This window comes from Fonsecaea erecta (assembly GCF_001651985.1).
Source record: "Fonsecaea erecta strain CBS 125763 chromosome Unknown Scaff3, whole genome shotgun sequence".
NCBI lineage: Eukaryota > Fungi > Ascomycota > Eurotiomycetes > Chaetothyriales > Herpotrichiellaceae > Fonsecaea > Fonsecaea erecta.
Window position 1 is genome coordinate 2,439,750 of NW_017387246.1, and position 25,523 is coordinate 2,465,272.

Sequence of the window (25,523 nt, forward strand, 5' to 3'; positions counted from 1 at the left end):
ATCCGTGACAACGCATGCGCGGATGATGGAGGTGAGAGAGTGAATGCAAAACAGATATCGACAGTGAGGATAAAAGGGCTAACTGATTGTCACACGAGCAAGCCTGAAAGACGGCGCACAATGGATCTGTTTGGAAAAGGAGCAGTAAGATAGGGATCCTCTCCTCTGTCCTGTCTTGTGTCCCGTCCTCGAAATCTTGCCTTTGCAAATTGCAGTGACGCTACGGTACGGTAAAGCATTGGCCGAAACTCCAATTTGAGCAGCCTTGAGGAAGGTCAAGCGAGGGTCGAGTACGCACGAGCGCAGTACGAGCCGAGCCTCCGAAGGACACAACAGTGGCGGGCAGTGGGCACTATTACATAGGCGTTGCTTGGGCCACTAAATAGGCTACTCTTCGGGCATTGGCCACAAACAAGATCAACCCGCCAGCTCGCCCAGCCACTCACTCACTCACCCACTCTCCACCTCTTCTTCTCCTCCCCGATCCTTCGCATCGCTCAAGTCGCACCTCCCACCAGCCTCCCATTACTCAACTCACATTCGCAGTTCTTCCTCGTCTCTGCCGCTGGATCTGAATCTGTACATCGTACTCGGTACACGATCTTCTTCGCCTGTTGACAAAGATTCGTCTTCGCATCCACCTGCGCGACTAGATTTCCAACAACATCCTTCCCTCGACGCGTCGATCGTTCATCGTCCTACCCTACAATACATCCTTACCGTCCACATGTTCGCGTGAACTATCTGATAACACACACCTCGACATCTCGTCCACCTGGGAATGTTTTATTCAGAACAACTTTTGGCCAAGACCGGGCCTCTCGCTCGCGTCTGGCTCGCCTCCAATGTCGAGCGCAAGCTCTCGAAATCGCAAGTCCTGCAGTCAGATATTGAGAGCAGTGTGGGCGCTATTGTTGACCAAGGACATGCCCCTATGGCATTGCGCCTAAGTGGTCAGCTCATGCTGGGCGTGGTGCGAATCTATGGGAGAAAAGCCAGATATCTGCTCGATGATTGCCACGACGTCCTGCAAAAGATCAGACTGGTGCGCTGCTTTGGTTTCCTCCGCGACGATGCCATGCTAATATTGACCAGACCCCTCGATTGGCCAACAATCATGATCTGCCAGCTCATGCGACGACCGCTGCTGATCTCAACCTGCCTGAATTGCTCACCATCGATGACTTGTTCTCCAGCATGGACTTCACATTGACCATGACCCAGGAGCCGACCACCATAAGAGGCCAAAGTCTATTGGCGGATGACGACTGGACGAGCTCTCTCAGGCTCCGGCAAAGTAGTACACAATTAACGCCCGCCCCGGCCGAAGAAGCACTATACACCGGGGATGACCTGAACCTCGACTTTGGAGAAGGCGATGATATGGACATGAATGACACCACCATCAGCATGCAGGTTGGCCGAAATGCAACAACTCCCAGACCCACTGGCGACGACGAGGTTCTTCTGTATGACGACGAGGATGCCCTCGACTTGGATTTTGGGGAGGACACACCCATGCCGGACCCGCCTCATTCGCCCAGGGCGGATAATACATTACCTCCCGTCGATGATGCCAGACCGCTTGAGTTTGGAGATGATGAAACCCTCCAGTTACAGGACATGGCGGATTCCGCAAACCGGCAACGAGACACGGAATCTCCCTTGTCAGAAGCCAACTCTGACACCCTTCGCGAACTCGATCGGACATTCCAGGACCTAAAAGACGAGGAAATTGAACAAGTCGTGGTCCAACAACGTCAGCGGAGTAAGAAGCTGAAACCACTCGAGCCCGACGTTGTGACCGTCCTCCCCAACAGGCAACTCGGAGCACAAGCAGAAGACCGATCGAAAATCTTACGCGCCCCTTCATTCCTCCCACGGGACCCTCTCCTGCTGACCTTGATGAACATGCAAAAGAACGGCGACTTTGTCTTGAACGCAATGAATGACGGCCGGTCCAAAGATTGGGCACCTGAGCTCCAAGGTCTGTTGTCATTCGAAACAGTAATGAAATCCGGGCAACTCAAACGGAAACGGGATAGCGGTATCGCTGGCCTGAGCGAAGACGAACACAGTGAAAAGTCTCCACGGCTAGAAGGTCCAGAGGACGCCGTGCAGGATGAGGGTGTGTATCTCGACGATGCTGGTCGCGACATCACCCTGAATGACACGATCCCACAAGCCACGATTGAGGGTAGCCCAGCGGTCCGAGATGAGGTTGATGAGTACGAGAATGCCAGTTTTGATGGTGACGACACCTTCGACGATACGACGGTCCCGCTTCTCCATCCCGCGGATAGTGGTCCCATCTCACTGGGCACGCAGCATGCAGTCCATCTCCTGCGTGATCGACTTGGTGGTGCTGGGGGTGCCCAGCCATCTTCACCGGTCAACAGATCCGTGCTCCTCCAACAACTCGTCCCAGAGGGTCGGACAAGCAAAGAAATTGCCACCAATATGTTCTTCGAGGTGCTCGTACTGGCCACCAAGGATGCAATAAAGGTCGAACAAGGCGACCACGAATTGGGATTGCCCGTGCGGATCAGAGCAAAACGAGGTCTGTGGGGGTCATGGGCAGAGACAAGGCCAGGGGAGGATCCCACTGCTCCAACAGCTTCTCAGCAAGTGGCTGCCTCAGCTTAAAGCGGTTACATTTTGAAACGATTTCGTCGCGGGGGGGACTTACTACGATATTGGATGGTTCCTTTTGGGAGAACTCTGGTAGCACCTGGGTGGCATTGCGCCTGCGATGGCTGTATTTCTAGCGGGCTGGGAGAGCCAGGTTGATGACCTCGGCGCACATTTTGGATACAGGATTCCATTCGTTGGGAAAATTGCAACGATAAAAGCGAAGGCGTGGGCATGTGCAGGGCTTGGGCTGGTAAGGCTGTTGTTGCGGCAGCCATCGATACCCCAATAATACTGCAGATACAGGTTAGGTTTGAATGAGGACAAGTCTTGTTCTTTACCCACGTTCGGACGGCCGTCCATGATCCTTCCTATGTTGTGTCTATCCCTCTCCCGTGCTCCTGCTACCAAGTTCTCGAAGTCTTACTGCGGAGCTTGAAATGGAGCTTCGTGGGTCGAAGCTTCGAATCCTACGACTCGGGCCTTGTGGCGCCTCTCGAAGCTTAAATCTACCCACCTACTTCACATTGCTGGCACTGACACTGGCACTTATTTACATACACATGCCATTCCAGTACACATTCGACAGTGCAATTAACAAGCAGGATGTATCGAAGAGAAACTGTGATCGGGCGCCCGCCTCTGCCTCAGGCCTCCCAGTTTCGCTCCACATCGACAAGGATCTGGCGAGTTGATGGCGAGGGTTGGGGCCGGGATGTCCAAGAGACGGGCGGCTTGCCACCCCAAGTCTTTTCCCTCGAAGGTGACAGCCTGATGACTGAGTGCGCCTTGTTAGTTCGGCAGCCCGGTTGCTAACCCTTCCCGGCCTCGACAGCTGCAGCACCATTTAGGCCTTGACGTGCTGCCGTGCCTGTGGCCGAATTCACCTTATCAGCCCGCTTTTGCTCGTCTCTTAACCCATCAACGGCCGCTCGGGAATGCTAGTCTCACAGCACGGCCATTTGCATGCAAAAGAGCGGGGTTGATGCCAGGTTGAGGGCTGTGCGACTCAAGAACCTAGTGGAAGGCAGATACCTACAGTACACCAGTGTGAACTATGTGCTGCAAGGACGGCTGAGATATGTATAACATCAACGCACCCAGCAAGCCCGACCTGGCTTTCTGGATGCTGATGTCTTCCTTAATCTCTCCGTCAACATGGAGGCCTCTGAGGCCGGTGCCCCCAGAGATGATGTGAGCAGCATTGTCTCCTTCGAGCTCGCCCACATTGATCCAAGTGTAAAAGACATCTCGACAGCGTCGACCATCGCGGTATACGAACCCTATCTCGACCGAGGGCCATCACATCGTTTGTTGGTTGGCGTCGACTCGACGGCACGGACAAAATTTCGCAGATGGAAAAGCACTCTGAAATTATATCTCTCTTATGGGAGAGCGGTCTTGACTGACACTTGGTGGCCCGAACTTCTGGCCCTGACGTTCAGCTTTTCCTGCTTGGTCGAGATCACCATCACCCTCAACTACTTCAGCGGATATCCGCTCTCTCGGCTGCCATGGGGCTTGACGTTGAACACGATACTTTCCGGCCTTGCTGCGGCTTCGAAATCCTCCCTGATCTTTGCCGTGGCAGGTACAATGAGCCAGTGCAAATGGTGCTGGCTCAAATGTGGCCCGGCGCGCCAAAGGCGACTCGGACATCTGCAGGACGTGGACGAAGCAAGCCGTGGCCCTCTTGGATCACTCATCTTGCTCTTTGGCAGCACCATGGCATCCCTCTGTTATATAGGAGCGGTCATTATCATTCTTGGGCTAGTCTACGAGCCCTTCATCCAGCAGGTTGTTAGCTTCCCTGTGCATCAAACGAACGTAACCTCTCCAGATGCTTCAGTGCAGCAGGTGGTCGGCCTGGACTACTACCGCTTCTCTCAGACTCTAAGGGGTTTCACGGTGGCCGGTCTCTATGGCAGTTCTTTTCCCGACCGGACCCCGTCTTGCTCGACGGGGAATTGTACCTGGGATCCATTCTGGTCCGTCGGTTGGTGTGCAAAATGCGAGCAAAGGAAGCTCCAATCTCGGTCGTGCAACTTGACTCCCAAACAAATCGTTAAACAGGGCAAAAATGTGACCAAAGCTTGTGATTTCTCCTTTTCTGAGGGCAATGCACTCAAAGCGACCTTAGAGGCCAGCACCGGCAGAAGCGGGATGTGCTCCGAGACAAACCTGGACAACCAGCTCTCACTGTCTCTGAACTACACTCCTATCTGGCCACTATCGGTCGGGGCATACGACCATACCAACACAACACTTATCACCAACTACTTTCAGGACTCTAGAGAGTTCCTTGGAGCAACGAACCCGCTTCTCGCTCTAGGTTATGCCCCGCCACTGTTCTCAGTGCCAAACAACAAGACAACACTACCGGACACCATGTCACAGTCTGCTTTGTGCTTCCTGACTCCATGCGCCAGAAAATACAATGTGTCCGTTGTCAACGGGCGCACGATCAACCAGACACTCGAGGTGAACTACGGTTCGATAAGTTCAGATGAAACGGAGCTCGGAAACCTCTGTTGGCTACCAACGACAGTGAACACCGTGGATGATGGGCCCCCAGATGCCACTCCTCTCGAAGACCTTGGATTTTGCTTGATACAACAAAGTTGGATTCAAGAGATACTGTCCTTGCTCCATGGTACCTTAAACGCGACCTGGAACCCGTACAGGAATGATTGCCTTTCGACCCCCGACGACACTGGCAACTTCATCCTTGACGATGTTCTGCTCCAATTACAGGCTGATCCGAGCGTGTTCCTTCCCAACGTCGCTACGGCTCTGACATTCCTCAGTCACCAGGCCTCTTACTTCAACACTGTCTCAGGGACTGTCTTCACCAACAAGACGTACGTCGCAGTCCGCTGGGTCTGGCTGTCTCTCCCTCTAGGTCTGAATGTTTTGGGACTCATTTTTCTCCTGATAACTGCAGTCTACACCAAACGGAATAAAGTACCGTTATGGAAATCCTCGGCCTTTGCGCTCCTCTACCATGGCCTAGAAGCCCACTTGGTGGACGACGAGAAAACGTATGAGACCACCAGCGACATGGAGAAAGCTGCGAGCACGACGGAAGTCTCGCTAATGGTTTCTGGTCCTGGGCGGAAACGCCTGCTCTTGCATTCTGACGATTGATCGAATCGGACCCAGTTGACCGGTACACATGACAGCCGGCAATGGCATAAGACAGATGCCCCTCTGTTTCGACACTTCTCCACGACCATTTTCCGGAAGGATGCCTCAAGCTTTTGCAATTGTTGCATCCCAAACAGGTCAGAATGCGGAATCAGAAGCTCCACCTGAGAGGCCATGCACGACACGACGACAGGACGAACCTCTTGTCTTCCTCCCCCGAAGGCTGCTGTGTCTGTCCCGGATGTGCCGGGCATGCGGCTGTTGTGTATGGCCATGGTGCGGCCAGGCTTGCAGAGTAAGAGTAGTCGAGCCGATATACTCAGTCAATCGCTGGCTGATCGCAACAGCTCGACCTCACCTCACCTCACCGGCAGCCTTTCCACTTAGGGATCAAGTAATGGTCTCATGGGAGGAAGGCAAGGCCACTACACGGCCCGGTCTGCCTTCAGCAGTGTCGGAGTAGTCGACTCGACGCTGTCGAAAGGGATTTCTTCCATACGCCAGACCAACTGCGAGACCATATCTCGGCGGAACAGGGCACACGTGAAGGGTCTACGTCCTGTCACTATTCTCGACAACGTATTCTACTCGCCACGTATTATGGCCCTCAATCTCTATTCTATCTGTTACTCGGGCAGGGTGGCAGGAAGGAAACTTAGCGATCGTCTGCGAAGAACGGGTCTCGGCTCTGATGAATCGTGTCGGCGCTTGTAGTAAAAATTGTGTTTTGCTCAGATATATACTATCCTTCTAATGTTAGGTTGGCACATGAGGCCAGCATAGTCCTTCCACTGTCCTTTTCCCCTCTAGGTATCCTTGACCCAAGTGCCGTCATCCATCAAACCTTCGCGCTTCGGCCCTTCTCTCGCCCAGGTCTCGACCACCCCATTCTTGGGATCCTCGTCCGGCAAACCCCTGGATCGTCGGACTTCCAGGACCGCCTCGCGGACCCGTTTTGTACACTCTATCCTTAGCTCCATTGCCTCGGGATGGTTGGCCAGGTTCTCGGGGACCAGGCCCAATATCATCTCGTCCCATCCCGGCAGTCCGGCTTCACGGGCGTGTCGGTCGGCCAGATCTCTCCAGCGCTTGCGCAAGTCGCCAAAGACGGCTTCGACGTCCAGCTCCCGCCCAATCGTGAGAGAGATTCTCTTCCCGATCCGGGGGATGAAGCGCGGAAACGCCCGACTCTCATGCATGACCTGGTCCGTCCCCTCGATGAACATGGGCACCACGTCGGGACATTCGGGCGGCTCGAGGATTAGTCGTGCCACTCCCCACTTGAAGTAACGCATCGTCTTGTCCGTGGCTTGGTGGATCATCCCCTCGGGAAAAATATGTACCCAGCTATAAGAATTGCTCGCGTAACGCGAAGGGGCGAGGTACCACCTCACATCGGAGGGTTGGGACGGATAGCAGGGCGGAGGAGAGATCTCGGAGAACGGGTCCACGCAGTCCCAGGGCCACTGAGGAGGTTTCCAATCCTTGTGAAAGCGTGGGTTGCTCAGAGGGCTGAGCGACTGCTTTTGTGCCGAGATCTTGGAGAGCAGGCGGACGGCTTCGGTCATCGTCGCCTGGTACGGTCCACCGAAAGGGGAGTGTGCGCCGCGGTGGATGGGCAGAACTTGTCCCAACGTGAAGAAGTGCGAAGTAAGCGCATTTGTGAAGCAGATGTCGTGACTACCCAAGCTCCAGCGGTGGTTCATGTAGCCGTGGAAAGCGGCGAAGGAGACTGGGAGCACGCCCCATATCAAGGGCTCGTCGAGGACGGAGATGTGATTCGAGACGGTCAGCAGACCGCGGCGACGCGTCTTGTAGTCGGAACGCGACTTTAACAGGTCGAGGAAACGAGGGAGGCCATGGACTTCGGTTTTGTTGAGCGCATACAGGAACAGACGTGACAAGGTGGCGACGGTGAGGATCGTCTGGTACGAGGCACCGCGCCAAAAGAAGCTCGGGGACTCCAGGTTTTGGTAGAGGTTGAGGTCATCGCGGTGGAAGAAGGGCATCGAGGATGTAATAGAGCGGGGAGAGAGTTGTTATCAAGGAGTCCATCGAGTAGTTATGTAGAGGGGAAAGGGAAGAAGAAGGAGGAGGATGAAGAAGAAGAAGGTGAGCCCCTGTAGAATTTCTATTCTCATCAACCCATGCTTTCCCTGGAGGGAGGCGTCGTGCCGGAGTTGTTGGCTGTCGGGCTGTCAGTCTGTCGGCGGGTTTTTTTCTGAAGCTGCGGAGCAATTTGCGGGAACGTTTCCGATCCGAGTCTGAACTCTCAACTGTCCCATTCAATCTCCTGCTGCGACCACAACAGCTCATCACTTGTCAACCTCCAGCAGTGCACAGTAGATCAGTCGAGCTCACTCTGCTGGATTGCATCAACCATGTTCAAGCCGACGTCCCCTCTAGCAGGAGGCCTTCTATGGTGCGTCTTTGTTTGGGATTAGAGCTCTTCGCTGGTCATCCATGCTGATTGACTCTTTGCCTGCAGGAAAATCCCCTGGCGCCTCTCGTCGATGCAGAAAGCGCGTCAACGGAAACGATTGAAATTGGTCGATAAGGTAGTCGACACGGTCAGCACAGCGCTGCAGAATAACGGCGGCATGACGGCAAAGGCGGTCGAGCGATGGTACCAGGAGATGCCCCGAGAGGAAGAGATGCTGCCCAAGGACAAATACACGATTTTTGACCGCAAGGAAAAGAAATACAGAAAGGGCATTCACAGTATGTTGCTTGAGTAGCTTGTTTCCGGTTCGGTCCCCCCGTGCTGATGAATGAATGTTTCAGAGCTGCCGAAATGGACGAGAGTCAGTCAGAGACTCAACCCGCCCGGCTTCTAGAGGACGCACCTCGATCGATACCATTGATGACATATACCACACCTACGTCCCTCGTCTCCGGGGGAATGCCTTTCGCCTCTCTAACCCCTCTCGAAGCCATTGTCCCTGCACTGAATTGCGGATGTTGACGCTCACGGAGACTGAGCCACGCCCTCCCACAATCAAGACCTACAGGGGATTGAAGTCTGGAGCACCGAACAGGCTGCCTGTCTACAAAAGCGGCGATGAAGCAACCAAGACGCCATACGCGCCCTCAGTGCCTGCAGCGCCGGTGTATGAAGAGAAGTCGACGGGGACCAGTAGCCTATCAGTGCAGATGGGAAGACAGCTGTCTGGTGAAACATATCTGATTGGAACAGAATGCAGCAGGCACCGGGATAGCAAGCAGAGAGGACTTGAAGTGGACCTAGTGTTTCTTGGATGGGATATGAACACACATGATGATTGCTCTGGGCCCCTAGCAGTGAAAGCATCCTCTACATCTCACTGGGAAGAGAGGCTGTATTGATCTGTATAACAGCAGTGACCATGGCTAGACCCTTCGTGGTCAAAGGACAATCATTTGCCCAATGTCCTCCTCCATAGGAGTGAGTGCATCCGAATAATGCAAGGAGGGTGGCACTTTCTCCCTCTTTGGCTACACGTGATCTGCCCAGTCTGGTATGTGGCAGGCAATGACTGTCGCATCCCTCCTCCATTCATGACTCCATATTACTCGTACATGACTTTGCGCTCTTTTCATGACTCCTCACGAACAGGCGAGGTAGATATTCTGTCTTGCCTCACTCCGTGAATTTCACTCTCTTGTCCATGAAACACCCTCAAAATCCGGATACATGCCCAAGAAACACCAAAAACGAGTCCTGTTCACCAAGCCACCGTCCAGCAGTCCTCCGGCCCTCTCGCTCTCCAAGTCCCCAGCCCCCAAAGCAGACAATGAAGGCGCTGCGCGCACCGTCAACGACCTGATCCGGGAGTCTCGTCGCCAGCAGTTGAACAATGACTCGAGAATTGCCACCGTCTCCAACGCCCCCTCCGTCCACCCCTCCGTGAGAGCAGTCCTAGACTTGCCCACGCCGCTCACACCTGCCCCACGACCAGGATTTGCTCAGCGCGCGGCCGGTGGCGGTCCAGGTCCGACTCGAGTGCGGCGCATCCCTGGGCCTCCTCCGCCCCAGAGTTGGCTCACTGGAAGCGCCTATGCGCCTCCCTCTGCTCGCTCGGCGGATGATACCACTGATCCCAACGTCGGAAACGGTCGCTTTCACGTCCGGTCGAGTAATCTACCGGAAGGGGAATTTCCCGCTCCCGCCTCCCTCCAGCATCTCGTGTTGAAAAGCATTTCAAGGAATTGGGAATGGCATGCAGAGAATGACCGCGGCTACTTTGACTGTCTGCCCATTGCGCTCAGGCAACAGCTGCTAAGCTACATTGCGGTATACAACGAGGAGGTCACGAGAAATCCGCTCAGAGTGCTGTTCATACACGAAACGGACAGGGAGGACCGGGCAGCGGTGACGAGGCTGGACTTAAGTAACGCTCTAGGGGATTGGACGACTTTGAGACAGCTGGAAAAGGATCTATTCGTCAAGAATGCGATCGATACGGCGACAGACGCTCACGCTGCAACATCGGATCTGACACCCGATAGCTGGGACGCAGATGTGGACGACCAAGTCGTGGCAGAACTTGAAGAGATCGCTCCACTTCCTAAAACCATACACACCTTTCAAAATCTGAAGCACCTGTCGCTCGCCATCTCTCCATCCAACGCCAGAGCCGCCTCGTGGTCTTCACTACTTTCCCTGGCTACTGAATTGAGCACATTGACCTCTCTTTCGCTCGCATACTGGCCTCAGCCTACATTCACACCAAATGCCGCATCCACACGGGCGCTCATCAACCTCACCGGTCCTGGATCGGCCAGGTATGCTGGACCGGATTTCTATCCCGCTTTCGATCATGACTGGCGAGAAGCGGCAGGGATACTCCGGACGCTGAGTCGATCACTCTACTGCCTGAAATGGTTGGATCTCACAGGCTGCGGGGATTGGTTTGCTGCACTGGAATGGCAGCCCTCTAATCCCGGTCGCTTCTTTTCGCAGAGAGATTCTCTCAACAAGGGACGGTATGGTCCTGAATGGAACAACGGCTGGCGCGGGCTGGAGAGGCTGGTGCTAGGAGTGGGATGGAGACCGATTCCTCCTGAAGCGGTTGGACACGGTTCTCCTGCCGAGGACGAGGATATGGAGGCTGAGCGCAGACTTTATCGGTATAAGCGAGAGCGGGAACGTTTTGACAGGGTTCGATGCTCGGCGTGGTCTGTTTCGCGGTATTTGCGGGCTGTCCGCAAGGAGGCCGGGGGGAAGTGGATTGAGGTCGAATTCGACAAAGATCTGGTGACATCCATGGTAAGTGATCACCTGCGATTGAGACGATCGTGACTAGCCCTCATGGTGGCTCTAATATCAATAATCACTTGGTGAAAAAATTCGTGATTCGCTGCATTCCTGGCTCGGCCTTTTTGGAAGGGCTCGTCTTTAGAGTCATGTCCTTGTTACTGGTTGCGCTCTTCGGCTTCTTGCCCAGAGTCGTCTTGGATTGAGGAGACTTCAAGGACTGAGGGGTGGAGGACAGCTTCGCCTGTTTTTTGGTCGGGCTTTCCTGGGACTCGTCATCATGCCCCCTTTTTTGTCCTTGCTTTTCTTCCACCGGGGTACTCGGTGTGGACAGCAGAGCGTCTTTTACATTGACAGTATCCTCGGCCGTGGGTTGGGTGGGTTCGGGTTTTACTCCGACCTTCTCCTTGGGCTTCTTTGCACTGGCATTGCTGAAGAAATTCGCGATGTTCTTCTTGTTCTCCTTGCTGTCGATGGGAACAATGAAGCTGGGTGAGTTGTTTCCCACCTTGCCCACGGCCGAATCCACCTGGTAGCATTCGAGCTCGCCCTCATACGGTTTCAAGATGGCCTGGAGCTCCTTGCTCCACTTGTTCCTGGTCGGGTCCAGCCACATCTTGACCTGCTCTGTCCCCGGATCCAGGATGACAGGCATGCGGTCATGCAGGAACTGCAACTGCTTGTTCGCGTCCGTCGTGATGATGGTGTAGGTGTACAGCTTCTCCTCGGTATCTTCGTACTTGACACAATCCCACAGTCCCGCGAACCACATCAGATTGCCATCTTTCCTCTTGACGAAGTACGGGATCCTCTCTTTCCCGCCTGGCCCCTTCTTCAACCACTCGTAGAAGCCTTGTGCCACGACCAAGCAGCGCTTCTTCTGCTTCATCGTGTTCCACATGCCCCGGTTCTCGATCAGAGAGTCGTCACGGCAGTTGATGGTGCGCAGCATCGAACCGTAGTCGGGGGCGCGTTTGGTCCAGAAAGGGATCAGTCCCCATTTCATGACTTTGAGCTGGTAGTTGAAGTGCTTCTTCGATTGACTGGACGTTGGGGCAGTGGACTCCTGCGGCTCTTGTTCTTGTTCTTGTTCTTGTTCCTGTTCCTGCTCCTGCTCCTGTGCTTGGCCGTCGTGCTCGGCAGCATCGCTACTTTCAGATTCGTTGGTGTCCCTGACACCTTGGTCGGGCACATCTGCGCGGTAGACGAGGCCAAAGGATCCCGGTGGGAAGTTGTATGTTTCGCGGGCTTCGTCGTCCTCCGGTGCATCGTCAACGGGCATGCCCTGTTGCTGGAGCTGGTAGCGGACAAATGCGGCACGGAGGCCCAGTGCATATCGCCCACACATGTTGGCGCTGCAGAATACTTGTGTCGAGCATAGAGAGAGCAGGTGTGCGAGGCAGTTCGCCAATACGACGGGAATACGAATGGTGGCGGTGTTTCGCTACATATTAGAGCGCGACGCTGGTGACGTCGGGCGCAGTCACGATAATCCGGGGTACATGAAACTTCAAAATTTCGCGTTCAAATGTACATAACGGTTCAACTTGTCCTGCCGCATCTCTTGTTTGCCTTTCCTTTTACTGTTCTCCAGTCAGCCTCATCGGCGTCAGAACATGAATTCCAGTATGTTCACGAGCCAGCTGCTTCGCAACTTCAGACCTGCGCCACCCGCTCCCTCTCGAGCTCTGCTCAACAGCTTCCACAACTTATCGAAAGCACGGCGTCTCGTTCGCAGCACGCCCTCCCTCAATGCACGAGTTCAGACGAGAAACGCTAGGAAATATGCTCGCCCTCCAAATCGATTCGAACAAGCCGTCATTGACGCCCGGGTGAAACACCCAGTCCTGTTCCCATTCCTGCTCTTTGGCTCCACGGCTTCGGTGATCTTGCTCATTATCATGGCCTATGATCAATGGCGGAGGGAGAAGAGAGGCACCTCGGTATATCCTCCAGCCGTCGAGGACCAGCTCCGGCTGGCCTTGCACTACACCCACATCTCCCCTGACCCAGACACGGCGTCAAAATATTTCATGCAAGCCATCAAGAAGGCGGAGGAGGTGGGCATGGACCCCTATAGCAAAGACACGGTCGGCATTCGGGTCCGCTTCTCCCAGATGTTAGAAGAGTTCGGACACGTCAAGGCGGCCATCGAGATCCTGGACGGCATCTCCTCCGACCTGGAACAAAAACTGGCCGAGCTTGACCAGACCTCGTCCAGCAAGACAGATCCTCCGTCGCCTCTGGAACCAGAGACTGCGGATTTTCGAGCCAACCTGATCAAGGGAATTGTCAAGCTAAAGATCAAGATATCATCAATGTACGAAAGCGATTATCTTCAGAACCCCACGATGGCCAAACACGTGCTGTCAGATGCGGTGGGCCTTGTCGTGAAGGAGACCAAGGATCCCCAGGTCAACACCTTTACGGAGGACAACGCGGCGGGCTTGACTACGGGGGAAATTGCTGCGATGCTGTCTCAGATGGGCGATCTGTACGCCACCTCGGGCGAAGAGGAAAATGCCATCCAACTCTACATGCTCACGCTGAAGCCGTTGAGGGCGTCGTGCAACGGCACGAGATCCTGCAAGGAAGCCCAGGTCCTCAGCAACATTGCGTCTACCATGGACATGGCGCTGAAGAAGCCGACGGCGAAGATCAACGGGAAGCCAGCGACCAAGGACACGCTGGCGGCCGGACGACGAGCTGCTCTGAGATGGGCGGACCAAGCCATCGCCGCCGCCGACGTGGTCACGTCGGAAGAGCGCGATGAAATCTGCACCGCCGCTCTGATCTCCGCCCAGATGACCCGCGCGGACCTGTTGCTGGACAGTGGCGACAAGGCAAAGGCCCGCGAGGCATTTCTGAGTCTGCTGCCTATGTTGAGGGAGAGGAATCTCCTTCCTCTGATCGAAACCGCAGAGCAAGGGCTGAAAAGGGCTAGCACCTAACCCCAAAATCTATATTCGCCTGCTTCGAGCAGCAACTATGGCAACGGTATTTGAGGTCGATATCTATACAAATGCCCGACACAAAGTTGAAAAGTTCTTGAGAGCAACAACAATTACGACCGTTACTTTGGTGTGACTATCGTAGTGTGCCCTTTGCTGGCCTGTGGTGCGGACGCCCTTCTACCTGATTAAGCATGCTCGCAGTCGACTCTCAGACACCCACCACCGGATTTGCTGTACTTCGAAAAGGAGTGAGCCTAATAAGGAATTTCGTCTTCTGAACCACGAAAATTATGTTCCAAAGTGGCTTTCTGTAGCAGTGGTCGAGCACTTCAGGTTGGTTCCATCCTCTATTCATATCAACGAGGCTGACCAATGAGGGGCCTGATACAACAAATCTCCTTTCCCCAGTTCATGTTTCAGCAACCGCCAACATTGTCCATTTTTAACTCATGGCCTTTACTTGTGGTCCGGCGCTTACCACAGGTTGTCATGATTCGAGCAGTAGGCCTTCGAAACAGGCGCATTCAGCGTTCCAGCCTCTGCCTGAGCTTAGCGCCGTCCCTGGCTACGTTCATGAATCTACAATCGCCCGATGCCGTTCTACTTGACCAGAATGCTTACTGAGCCCGAGACCCAGTATTTCCAATCCTCAAACGTTGGCCTAGCCGTTGGCCATGGGCCTGGAGTCCAGCGCCGGCTTCATGTAGCGCCTGCGCATCGATAACCCATTGAGATAAACAAATACTCTGCAGTTGCATATGAACCACTTTGTCGATACTCATATCGAAAACCATGGAGAAAGAACGTTCAAAAGTCGTGCAATCTGAAAGTGTAGCCCGCGTTCGAGACTGGATTAGACTATGTTTCCCTTCTGGTCTGAATGCCATTTTACGTTCGAAAGCAGAAAAGACCGGGAAAGGCTCGCACCAAAAAGGACATGAATCTGCCGCTACGGTCGACAAGTCGAATGCGAGATTCACCAGTGAGCGTGGAAAAGGTCCTTCCCCCGTGTCTATATCGACCTTCGGATGGCTTTCTACAGTCAGCCTGTCGATGATTACGGGTTTGTTCATGACACTCGGGTTTGCACTTCTTCTAGTCTGGCATTACAACATTGTTGGGAATGGATATGCCTTGGTCACAGACAACCACTACTCCTGGACTTACGGCCCTACCGCCATCCTTGTCTTTGTCGTTGCTCTATGGCGCCAGGTGGATTTCAATTTCAAGTCTGCAGCACCGTGGCTTGTTCTTCAGCATGGACACGCAAATGGAAAGGATACCCTCCTCCTTGATTACATTTCTCCTCTTCAACCTACCTCTTTCTGGCGAGCGCTCAGGAATCGCCAGTTTGGCGTGCTCTCTACAATTACTGGCTTTGTTCTGCTGAAAGTCATCACACTAGCCTCCACCGGCCTCTTCGTGGCGGATCTTACACAGCTTTCGAGTCAGAGTATCGGCCTGATACGCAATGTGAATTTCAATGGATCACTTTGGAATATCACACAACCCTTGGGGAGCGAAGATGCGTCCGTAGTATACGAAGCTTATGGCGTTTTGGCACGCGGCGTCGCCACACATGGCTTCGGCACCACGAATGATCTCGCCTACGAAACATTCAAAATTCCTCCCGACTTACAACAGAAGTCTGGGCGACTGGTAGCGCAAATGAATGCTTTCATACCCGACTTCAATTGTGTTGATGCCACGGTTTCCATAAACCCATCTCCCTACGGGACAGATGGCGAACAGTCTGGTCAGACTATTTCAATCCTATCTCCAGGCTGTCAACTGATGGGTGGGGCTCAGCCAGTGTTTGTTCTTGATGCAAACACTGAATTATGTCCCCAGACCCAGTTCAGGGGGAATATGGAACGGGTCAACTGTTCCAGGATGGGGTCTTCCGTCGACCTGCGAAATTATCAACTCCTTACTCTGGCCGAGATTTCCTATCAACAAGTCTTGAACAACTCCGCCACGAATACGACGACGGCTGTGGATAGTTCCGATATCGATGTTGTGTCTTGGACGATTGCTATTAATCAAACCAAAAGTCTGCTCTGTCGCCCGGCTTATAGCATGGGCAAAGTTAATGTGACTTATGATTTTTCCGAAGACCCTCCTTTGATCACAGTTGGTGCTCCGACTGTCACCAATGGCCATCTTGCGGGTTTCCAAGACGATGACCTGGCCTCACGATTTACAAGCTCCTTGGTAGCGGGTGCCAACATGTTTGGAGATATCACTCCCGAATCTGACCTGGAACAAGACTTTCCGAACACGATGTTCAGTCTGATGGCTTCTGCTGCCGGCGGTGATGGCCAATACCAATCCTTAATGGATGGTAATGCTATGAAGGATGCAGCTGAACAAACGTATAGGCAGATGGCGGTCCAATTTGCCAGCAAATATCTGCTAGAGCCGGACGGGTCGGAATTCAATGGGGACCTTACATCTGTCGAGAATCGCTTGAAAGTGAATCCTCTCTCGTTATGGATTATGTTGGGCGGCTTTGCCGTCATGGCTGTTCTGGCTTCAGCTGTCTTTTTCTTGCGACCTCGAAAGCCTCTCCCACCATATTCTCACACGGCGTACGGCATGGCATTGGTTCTGGACCAGAATCCGAATTTTCAAAGTCTGATTGAGACCCTCTTGGACCTAAAAGAGACCGAAATAGCTCTGAAACTGGCGGAGTATAAGTTCTCTGCCTTCGCAACCGAAGATTCCATTGGGGCTTCCACCACCGTGGTTGAGTGTTTTCCAAATGGAAACTCACCTCGCTCGTTGGATCTCGATGCAACGGAAGCCCTTCCAGACCCCAACCAAATGCAATGGTGGAATCCATTACCAACTCGACGTTTCATCGTTGTTGTGGTAGTCCTACTTCTTATAACCACGATTGCTGCTCTGGAAGCTCTACAGCGACTTTCAGACAGCAATCGAGGAGTGTTGACGCTACCTGCAATCGATACCACAACCACGACCGTGTACACACGTCTGCTTCCTGCCCTGGTTATTCTGATCCTTGCAACGTCTGTCAATGCCATTGACTTCAATGTCATGGTTCTTGCACCATTCAGTGCTATGAAGTCTGGAAGAGCCTTGGCAGAGGCTAGCATGGAGCTTTCTCTCGTCGATCAACTTCCTCCTTTGGCACTCTGGAAGGCCATCAAGCATCGCCATTTTGCAACAGTCTGCTCGTCGACGGCTGCAATCATTGGAAGCATACTAACAATCGTTGTTTCTGGCCTTTATACCCCTCGGGCAATTCCGGGCACCACCGCAATAGCTCTCAAGGCGAGCGATGCTTTCAACACAAGCTGGCCAGAGAGTGCAACTAATGACAGCACGGCTGCTCTCATTGTGAGCTTGACCGAAAGCCTGAATTCTAGCTATCCAGCATTCACGTATAATGAGCTTGCTCTGCCAACTTTCGCAATGCCTGAAATACCGTCAAACATGACTGCGTCAACGCTGGAAGTAACTTACCCTGCCGTCCGTGCTTCGCTGAATTGCTCTACTCTGAGTTCAGAATCCTTCAACTTCAGTGCCGACTACGATCCCAGAATTGAAACTTCAAGTGCCAACGTCAACGTCATAGTACCACTGCCTCCGAACTGTCTCTTGGGGGGCCCTGGTGGAAACCTGAGTTATATTAACGTTGCATACCGTGCCGGGCTACAAGCGAACGCATCGTACTTTGGCAAGGTGCTAGACCTCCACGTAGGTCCTTACGATGCAATCCAAGGCAGTGCTTTTGGTGAGACCGACCCGGGGTCTCAACCTGACAATCCTCCCGGCTGCCCGTCCTTGGCGTTCATATACGGGTACGCCGACATCACCACGATGGATCGCAGTGATGTTACTGTTTTGATGTGTTATCAAGAAATGCAGCGGGTTCGGACATCAGTGACTTTCGATCTGCCCGCATTGTCCATCTCAACAACACAGCCCCCGGTGCCGGATGAGGCTTCGGTGGAACTGCTCCCAGCTGGAGTTCACGGAGAGACCGCATTCTCCTACCGCATCGAGCAGCATATGGATCAATCTCTCTCACTATTCAATCAGACGCAATACTCGTCCGCAAACTTGGCGGAGTCGCCCGTTGACGGGTTCTTCCAGGCCGTGTTATTCGGCAAGACGCCACTCCCAGAATCGATGCTCGTTGGCCAAGAGAACCGAGCCACCGTATTCCAAGGAATCAATGCTTTCTACCGGCGATACATGGCACAAGCCATCTCCAGCAATATGCGTGTGCCTTCACCCGCGAGTGCTGCGACCAATGAAGCTCAAACATACGCCGGTTTCGTCTCAAATGCTTCCCTGTCCGTCCGGCTGGTCCAACACAACGGCGCCAAACTCGCGCTCCAGGCATTGCTGGGCCTAATGGCTATCCTGACCGCCCTGGCGTGCATGTTGACCAAACTGGACAAAGTGGTACCGTATAACCCGTGCACGATCTTCGGTGTTGCGGCTCTTCTGGCGGGCAGTAGACTGTGTCGGGATCGAAGGTTGGAGACTTTGAAACAGGACGAAGATACGACATGTTACAGACTGGGCTGGTGGGACGACGCGCCCGACGAATTGACTGAACGTGCTGTGTTCGGTGTGGCACAAGGATCTACCAGGGAAAGAAGGTACGGTATCGATTTCGTCGAGCCTGAGCAACGAGTTTAACTACGGTCTGCCCGTCTATTCAGCGTCTGATGATAAGAGTAGGGAAGCTAGGCGAGGTCAGAGCACATTATGAGAGCTCGGGTTTAAAATTTTCCCGTTATCGCTACACAATTTGATCACATTGGTTTTTCTTCCAAAACTCTTTGCAAGTGTTTCGATTTGTCCTCTCGATAGATCTCTCGATAGATGATGACATAAAAAGTAAACCGCTCAGATTTCGTAACATGTTCATCAAAATTCCTTTTCTTTTTCCCTATTCCCTTCATTGCGTGGAAAATAAAAAACAAATTTTCTGCCATTTTGCTTGATATGGCCGGGCCTCTCTGCCTCTCTATCTGTCCGTGAGTCTGAAGTCTCGCGTTATATGACCACGCCACACCAAAATCTTCTCCACGAAAAGTATGTTACAAGAATGTACCCAAAAAGATCTCGACGACCATGAATGATCCGGCCTCCTAGATTCAAGAAATGCGCGACAAGATTCTGCCACTTACGAGTTGTCCTTCATACATACCCGCAGCACATACAAAAGTGTGTGCTGGGAAAATGCGTATGACGGAGAACGGAGTAGTTCTCTCAAGCATATGCTTCGCCAACAGGGCTTGAGATGGAGCTACCATCGACGAGGATGCCGTCTGAACACATGAAATAGGCGTACCTCTCAACTTGGGGTGTCGAGTCGAGGAATGCAGTAGCCTCGGTGATGAAGTTGGCAACATCCGAGTCGGAGCCGCTCGCACCGAACTCGGTGAGCCAGACCTTCTCGACGCCGTTCTGTTGAGCGGCAGTGATGACGTCCTGCACGTGGCTCTGGAAATAGGCCATGTTGCTGGCTGAGTCGTACCAGTGGAACGCCACGAAGTCAACCTTGCATTGGCCGGCGCAAGCCTTGAAGAAGGCGTTCAGCCAGTCGATCCCCATGAGGGGGCTCGTTCCTGCTCCGTTGGTAATGGCGGGTGAGCCAAGTTGAACTTGACCGGAGAGTGGATTCATATTGGCGATGTACAGCTGGGCGGCCGTCGTGGGGTCGATATTTGACTGGGAATCCAGATCGGGTTCGTTGAAGCCTAGGGCGTGCTTGGATCCGCTGGCAATGGCGGACTGAACAGCGCTGGACCAGCCTGAAATGGAGTCCTGGCCCCATAGGAGGGGGACATACTCGGCCCCAGACACAATCTGACCGCCCGGTGAAGCTGCCCAGTTGTACGCCCAGGTCATGCCCTTACCCGCGAAGGCGTCCGTCAGGGAGGCATCGTTATAAGAGAGACCTCTCTTGCCAGATGATCCAGTGCTGGGAGATGAGCTTGGGCTTGAGGAGAGCGACGAAACAGTAGATGCACTGTTGGCTGGGCTAGAAGCAGGAGGCGCGCCAGTCACAGTAGCTAAGGTGGTTGGGATGAATGAAGAAGGGGCGCCCTGAGACCCCACAGGTGGGGGAGACATGGAAGAGCTACCGCCGAAGGATGGGACACCAGTGCTTCTTCCAGGGCCGGGGAAGAACTCTCCAGCAGTGGGAGCACCAGCAGCAATGCTGATTGAACTTGAGGGAGCGAATGCACCTGGTCCGCTGGACGTAGTTGATGAAAGGAGAGTCGGGGGGCTGGAGGAGCTCGAAGAGCTTGGAGAACCGCCATAGAACCCGCCAGGACCTTCAGATGGGACGTAGGTCGAAGTAGAGCTCGATGAGGCTCCGAGGAATTGACCCGCACCGCTAGAGGGAGCGAATCCTGAAGGGGCCCCAAGGTTCGAGCCCGAGTCCTCTGATCCGCCAACGCCAGCAGTTGCTGTGACTGTTACATACTGAACAGATGTAGAGGTGACAGTGGAAGTCAAGACATAGCACGAGTCCATGGGAGCACCGGTCGGAGCAACGTCGGTGTTTGCGAAGCCGGTGTTGGATGCGACTGCTGCAACTTCAGGTGCACTTGAGAAGCTCGAAGCTGTATCCGGAGAAGATGAATCGACCGGGATGGGCAGGACGGTGACAGTCTTGACAGCAGTAGCCACGACAGCGGAAGGGGACTCCACTGAGGGACCAGAGTCTGAACCTTTGGTGTGCACTGTGCCATTCATTGGGAAGATACCACCAGTTGGCATAGCCCAGCCGCCCCCAGTGCCACTGCCATAATGGAATCGTTCGTGTCGTTTGGGATGAGCCAAGACAGCTGAGGCGAACACCGCCATAGACAAAAGTTTGGCAACCATGTTGGATCAGATGAGTAAGCTTGTGACGGAGATAGTGTTGGCGAGGTTGTCTTGCAGAAAGGGGCTGGAGGTATAGTATATGGATTGTATGAGCGACCCGCCTGGGGAATCCAGCAGCCGATTCAATCAATGAAGGACCTGGTTGGATGAAAGAGTGACCGCGAGCGTAGCTCTGCCGCTGGCGAATGATAGAACGAAGGACTAGCCTTGCTGAAAGAAAGACGAAGTGCAATGTGTCGCACAAAACGTGTCAGGGAGCCTGCAAAGACGAGGGAAGATAGCTTGGGAAAGAAAAGAAGGAAGGGGACGCAAATGAAACGACAAGAACCTCAGAGTTATACCTCTGCCAGCAGAGGGGTGGATGGGGAACGTGGCTGAAGGGGTTGAGGGAGAATTGTGAATACGACAGCGAAATGGGTTGGCACGTTTCATGGTGGTCTTTCGTGTGACGGTGACCCTGGTAGATGGTAGACCGCATGTTCCCCGCCGGTGTAAGAGACGGGTCTTTTCAAGGCCCTCTTTGCTGGCGATAAGAGAGTGAAGGGGTGTAAATGACCTGTATCAGAAAGGCAGTGACCGTGGGTCGAGACATCCCAACGGCCCATGGTGCTGGCATGGGAGCCCCAGGATGCCAGCTTGGGACCAGAAAAGGGGAAAGCTGCAGAACAGGCGAGGGCAGTTGGCGACGAGGCTAACGTCGCAGGACCTGGTCGATCCGAAGCCAGTCAGCGTCCAGATTGGTAAAGATCTGGCCTGAAACCGCCAATTGGGGCGGTAATGCAGGGGAAACGTCCACAAAAGAGAGGCCCAGCAAACGGGCGAGCCGGCTAGGCTATCGAGAAGACCCGATAAACTTTAGCCTGACGAGCGGCCACGCTATTTGCTGCCAGGAACCTGCCAGCCACGCAACGACCCTTGCTTGGAGCCTTGCAGAAACGGACACTAGCCCCGACCCCTCACTCCTGAACGGAGATCGGAATGGTCAAGTCGGACTCAGCTGATGGACTTCTGTGCAACAATGATGAAAAGAGAAGTAGCACTGTATTGTACTACATGGGACCAGGTAGGTAGAAATGAGGAAGAGGAGAGAATTTCGGAGAGTGTGCCCAGAGGCTGATTGGGTTGTGGACCTTGGCATCGACACGTCATCTGGTCATTGCTAACGGGGAGGAGATACTTAGTACGGAGTGCTTCCATATGCGGAATGGTCTCTCCGTAGCTGCCTGGTACCACTTGCTTGTAGCTCACGTCCTACTGTACAAATATACATAGCAAGATACTACTAGGGACGAAGGATTCACATCCCAGCCACCATCTACCTCCGCTGTCTTGGATATCTGACCTCTCCGCCATGCCGGAAATCCGCACGGTATTGACATGGGGAATAATAATACGAAAGGAAAAAAAAGGTCGCCGTCCCCGCTGGCGGATCCTGTCTAATCAAATCTCCCTCTGCAATCTAGAGACTTGCTCCGGGCATCGGCCCAATTGTCCTGACAAAGGAGTTGTAATCGTCTTCAAGCATTTATATGGCCAATTAGTTTCGTCTATGGCCACGCGTCCAAATGTCGTGCAGAAGCGAAACTCTATGAGGATCGGAGACCAGATATCGTGCTCAGACAGCGCTTCAGATTTCAGGGCTTCTTCTCACGCCCTTGAAGCACTGCCATCACGTCGCTCATGTTGTCTTTATCGCCTTTGCGTTTCTTTGGACCACGCTTCCGTCCACTTTTCTTTGCTGGTCCTCCACCCTCGGCCCACCCAGCTTCGTCCTCATCATCCTCGTCGTCGGCGATTCGACTTTCACCAAATCCTAGGTCCAGATCTGCGGCATCTGCCCGATCTCGTTCTCTCAGTCGCGCGAGCAACTGCTGCTGTTTTGCGGCTTTATCAGGATCTGACTGGACAGCTGGATCCCCATCCGTCTCCTCATTTCTTCGTAGACCCGCGGCCCGCTTAAGAGCCGAAAGGAGCGTGGGATCTTTCAGAATCGGATTGGTGCGGTCCTCGGCTCCCTCTTCCTGATTGTTTGTCGCAAAGTAATTTCGTGGCTTGTTGTTCGTTGATGCAGCGGTCTTCTCAGCGGCGTCTGCCCTGGCTGCTGCCTCCTTGTCGCCAGCTTCATCTTCTGACTCGCTGCTGATGCTGGCGAGCGGATTGTAATCGGCCACCCCTGAAAAGATATCGTCGTCTTCGTCTTCGGCCGCTTGCTGATCCAGAAGGGTTTGTTGCTTCGCTCGAAATTCAGCGGGCACTTCCATCCCAAGAGGATGGTTTTGATCGCTCTTGGGGACATCCTCTTCCCTGTCGAGCCATCGAGTCTTCCTCTTCGTTGTTCCATCTTTATTGCTGATAAGTAGTACCTCCCGGCGTCGTCCATTGACAATTTCGACGAACTTTTTCTTGTTTGGCTTCTCCGAGGTCACCTTCTTGAAGCGTGCTCCAAGTGCAGGTTCTGGATGTGAGCGTTCTGATATTCCACTTCGGCTCTCCTTTAGGCGTCGCAAGATCTCGTCTCGTGTCATGGGTTCTTGAACTTGCCCAGAGGTTTCATCGTGTGCTTTCCTTGAGGACTGTTTCTCTGCCTTCACCTCCTTCTGCAGCGCTTCCTCCAGCTCGTCATCTACGTTCACTGGGGCCGACTCCTTTTCTTCAGTTTTCGGAGCGGTTTGAACATCTTCACCTCGTCGGACCCTTTCCAGCAGTTTCCAATCCAAACCTTTCACTAGATGTGTATTACTCAGATCGCCACCAATCCCAATCTCGGTCTTCAGCTTTTCAAAGGTAGCTTCATCAATCTGTTGTAGCTTGTACATCTCTTCCAATGCTTTGACTCGCTTTTCCTTGTCATCTGGTGCCGCTACACCCTCATCATCCGTACGTCGAGCCAGGGTTCGGTCCTGGTAGCCAGAAGCGAGTTTGCTGCCTTTCGGTGCGCTTGACTTGAACTTCTTGCTAGGAGGTTGTCCATCGTGCTCTTTTCGATACTCTGCAACTTGCTGTGTGAAAACTCTAGAGGCGTTAAATCCTGCTACGGAGCGAGGCGTCATGGGAATCGATGCGCGGGTTCTGGAGCCAAGCGCGGGCTTCTTGAAGGCTTGCGGAGAGGCCCCGCTGATTGACGGATCTGCATTTTGGGCCGGTTGGAGTAGGTTCCGGAATTGAGAGTTGTCCATCAGAGGCTGTAATAATGGGTGCAGGGAGCCTCCCAAATTGTCGATGAGATATCAAGAGAGTGCGCCTGCCGAAGAAAGTTGTGGCGGAGTTGGAGCCTGGAATAATTCGTGGTCGGAGGTTCTGTTTATTGGGCTCCGCCCATTCTCCGAATCCACCCCGCCAATTCATTTCTCGCAAACATCTTTCCCAAGTACCAAATAGGACAGTTGGGCTCAGGATGGGAAGGAAACGCAAGAACATCGAGCATGTCGAACATTACGATGAAACTCCTCCAAAGAAGCGACCGTTGACTACACCTTTGCCCGAAGGCGTCCATCACTACCAGAATATCGAGGAAGTTCCTTGGGACATCCAGAAGTATGAATTGTATAACCCACCTCTACAGAGGCTGACATGTTCCGCCTCTGCAGATATTGGCATCAGGGCTACTCAATCTTTTCGAAATATGACGAAGGTATCTGGATGACCGATGGTGCGTGGTATGAAGTCACTCATGAGTCAGTCGCAAAGTAGGTTCTACCTCTCCCTTTCTCCGGCTGAGGATTGTCTGACCCTCATTAGCACCATTGCACAACACATGGCAGAAGCCGCGCCAGAGGACAAGTCCATTATCTTCGATATCATGTGTGGTGTTGGGGGAAACACAATTGCATTTGCCCTTTCCGGGAAATGGAAACGGGTCTACGCGATTGAAAAAGACGCCGCAACTCTGGCGTGTGCCAAACACAATGCCGAGATCTACGGCGTTGCTGATCGGATCACCTGGTTCCAAGGAGATTGCTTCGAGATACTAGGGCTGGATGAAACCAACAAGGAGAACACCGTGGAGGCACTTAGAGCGATTGCCAGCAGTTACGGTGTCATTTTCGCCAGTCCCCCATGGGGAGGTATGTCCTCAAATACCCAGCAAGTTAATCCAAAACGCTTATCCTTGATAGGGCCGGGATACCGAGAATCGGAAGTCTTCGACCTCGAGGCAATGCAGCCCTATCCTTTCAGCTATCTCTACGAATCTCTGACGAAGCTGACGCCTAATGTGGTTCTGTATTTGCCGAGAACCAGCGACCTGCGGCAAATCGCTAAAGTGGTGGGGGAGGACAAGAAGACTCAGATTGTGCATTACTGCACCAGGGGCAGCAGCCGGGCCCTTTGTGCATACCTGGGAGATTGGGGGTCGCTGAAATTGGGAGATTTGTGATTCGAGTTGGCACGGACTGTTGCATAATGTCGCCCTACACGTATTACTGCTCCGCTATGATACCCTGAATTAGTGTACTAATCATACCTTCGTTATGACTGCGACCTTTCATTTCACCTTGATATCTCTGATGAGGCTGACAGTAGCGCGTCAGGCTGCCGCCAAGACACGCTAAACACGAGTCACCCGCTCCGATTGCTCCCTTTCAGTAGTGACTCTTCCCCATCTCCGAACTGTCGTGTTCCTGCGCCTCTCCTGTACTCTTTCTGTCGTTGAGTTGTGGCATCTATATCGACTC

The 25,523-nt window shown here is 53.4% G+C and overlaps 11 protein-coding genes across 11 annotated transcripts; 7 read left to right on the forward strand and 4 right to left on the reverse strand.

The window, feature by feature from the left end:
• Positions 1-781: 781 nt before the first annotated feature.
• AYL99_04132 (hypothetical protein) lies at positions 782-2,646 on the forward strand (the record flags this gene model as incomplete). The annotated part of the gene is made up of 2 exons (XM_018835646.1): positions 782-1,045; positions 1,096-2,646. 2 exons carry the CDS (start codon positions 782-784, stop codon positions 2,644-2,646), a joined length of 1,815 nt encoding a protein of 604 aa, XP_018695296.1.
• A 1,143-nt stretch (positions 2,647-3,789) lies between these two features.
• AYL99_04133 (hypothetical protein) lies at positions 3,790-5,778 on the forward strand (the record flags this gene model as incomplete). Its single annotated transcript, XM_018835647.1, has 1 exon — positions 3,790-5,778. One exon carries the CDS (start codon positions 3,790-3,792, stop codon positions 5,776-5,778), a length of 1,989 nt encoding a protein of 662 aa, XP_018695297.1.
• Positions 5,779-6,584: 806 nt separating this feature from the next.
• On the reverse strand, positions 6,585-7,787 carry AYL99_04134 (hypothetical protein; the record flags this gene model as incomplete). The annotated part of the gene is made up of 1 exon (XM_018835648.1): positions 6,585-7,787. The coding sequence occupies one exon, from the start codon at positions 7,785-7,787 to the stop codon at positions 6,585-6,587; it is 1,203 nt and encodes a 400-aa protein (XP_018695298.1).
• Positions 7,788-8,159: 372 nt separating this feature from the next.
• AYL99_04135 (hypothetical protein) lies at positions 8,160-8,615 on the forward strand (the record flags this gene model as incomplete). Its single annotated transcript, XM_018835649.1, has 3 exons — positions 8,160-8,200; positions 8,267-8,499; positions 8,563-8,615. The coding sequence occupies 3 exons, from the start codon at positions 8,160-8,162 to the stop codon at positions 8,613-8,615; spliced, it is 327 nt and encodes a 108-aa protein (XP_018695299.1).
• Positions 8,616-9,451: 836 nt separating this feature from the next.
• On the forward strand, positions 9,452-11,059 carry AYL99_04136 (hypothetical protein; the record flags this gene model as incomplete). The annotated part of the gene is made up of 1 exon (XM_018835650.1): positions 9,452-11,059. One exon carries the CDS (start codon positions 9,452-9,454, stop codon positions 11,057-11,059), a length of 1,608 nt encoding a protein of 535 aa, XP_018695300.1.
• A 31-nt stretch (positions 11,060-11,090) lies between these two features.
• Positions 11,091-12,362, reverse strand: AYL99_04137 (hypothetical protein; the record flags this gene model as incomplete). The annotated part of the gene is made up of 1 exon (XM_018835651.1): positions 11,091-12,362. The coding sequence occupies one exon, from the start codon at positions 12,360-12,362 to the stop codon at positions 11,091-11,093; it is 1,272 nt and encodes a 423-aa protein (XP_018695301.1).
• Positions 12,363-12,630: 268 nt separating this feature from the next.
• AYL99_04138 (hypothetical protein) lies at positions 12,631-13,965 on the forward strand (the record flags this gene model as incomplete). The annotated part of the gene is made up of 1 exon (XM_018835652.1): positions 12,631-13,965. The coding sequence occupies one exon, from the start codon at positions 12,631-12,633 to the stop codon at positions 13,963-13,965; it is 1,335 nt and encodes a 444-aa protein (XP_018695302.1).
• A 795-nt stretch (positions 13,966-14,760) lies between these two features.
• Positions 14,761-18,645, forward strand: AYL99_04139 (hypothetical protein; the record flags this gene model as incomplete). Its single annotated transcript, XM_018835653.1, has 1 exon — positions 14,761-18,645. The coding sequence occupies one exon, from the start codon at positions 14,761-14,763 to the stop codon at positions 18,643-18,645; it is 3,885 nt and encodes a 1,294-aa protein (XP_018695303.1).
• Positions 18,646-19,221: 576 nt separating this feature from the next.
• On the reverse strand, positions 19,222-20,850 carry AYL99_04140 (hypothetical protein; the record flags this gene model as incomplete). The annotated part of the gene is made up of 1 exon (XM_018835654.1): positions 19,222-20,850. One exon carries the CDS (start codon positions 20,848-20,850, stop codon positions 19,222-19,224), a length of 1,629 nt encoding a protein of 542 aa, XP_018695304.1.
• Positions 20,851-22,484: 1,634 nt separating this feature from the next.
• Positions 22,485-24,026, reverse strand: AYL99_04141 (hypothetical protein; the record flags this gene model as incomplete). Its single annotated transcript, XM_018835655.1, has 1 exon — positions 22,485-24,026. The coding sequence occupies one exon, from the start codon at positions 24,024-24,026 to the stop codon at positions 22,485-22,487; it is 1,542 nt and encodes a 513-aa protein (XP_018695305.1).
• A 218-nt stretch (positions 24,027-24,244) lies between these two features.
• Positions 24,245-25,225, forward strand: AYL99_04142 (hypothetical protein; the record flags this gene model as incomplete). The annotated part of the gene is made up of 4 exons (XM_018835656.1): positions 24,245-24,384; positions 24,438-24,536; positions 24,589-24,914; positions 24,966-25,225. The coding sequence occupies 4 exons, from the start codon at positions 24,245-24,247 to the stop codon at positions 25,223-25,225; spliced, it is 825 nt and encodes a 274-aa protein (XP_018695306.1).
• Between the last annotated feature and the right edge of the window lie 298 nt (positions 25,226-25,523).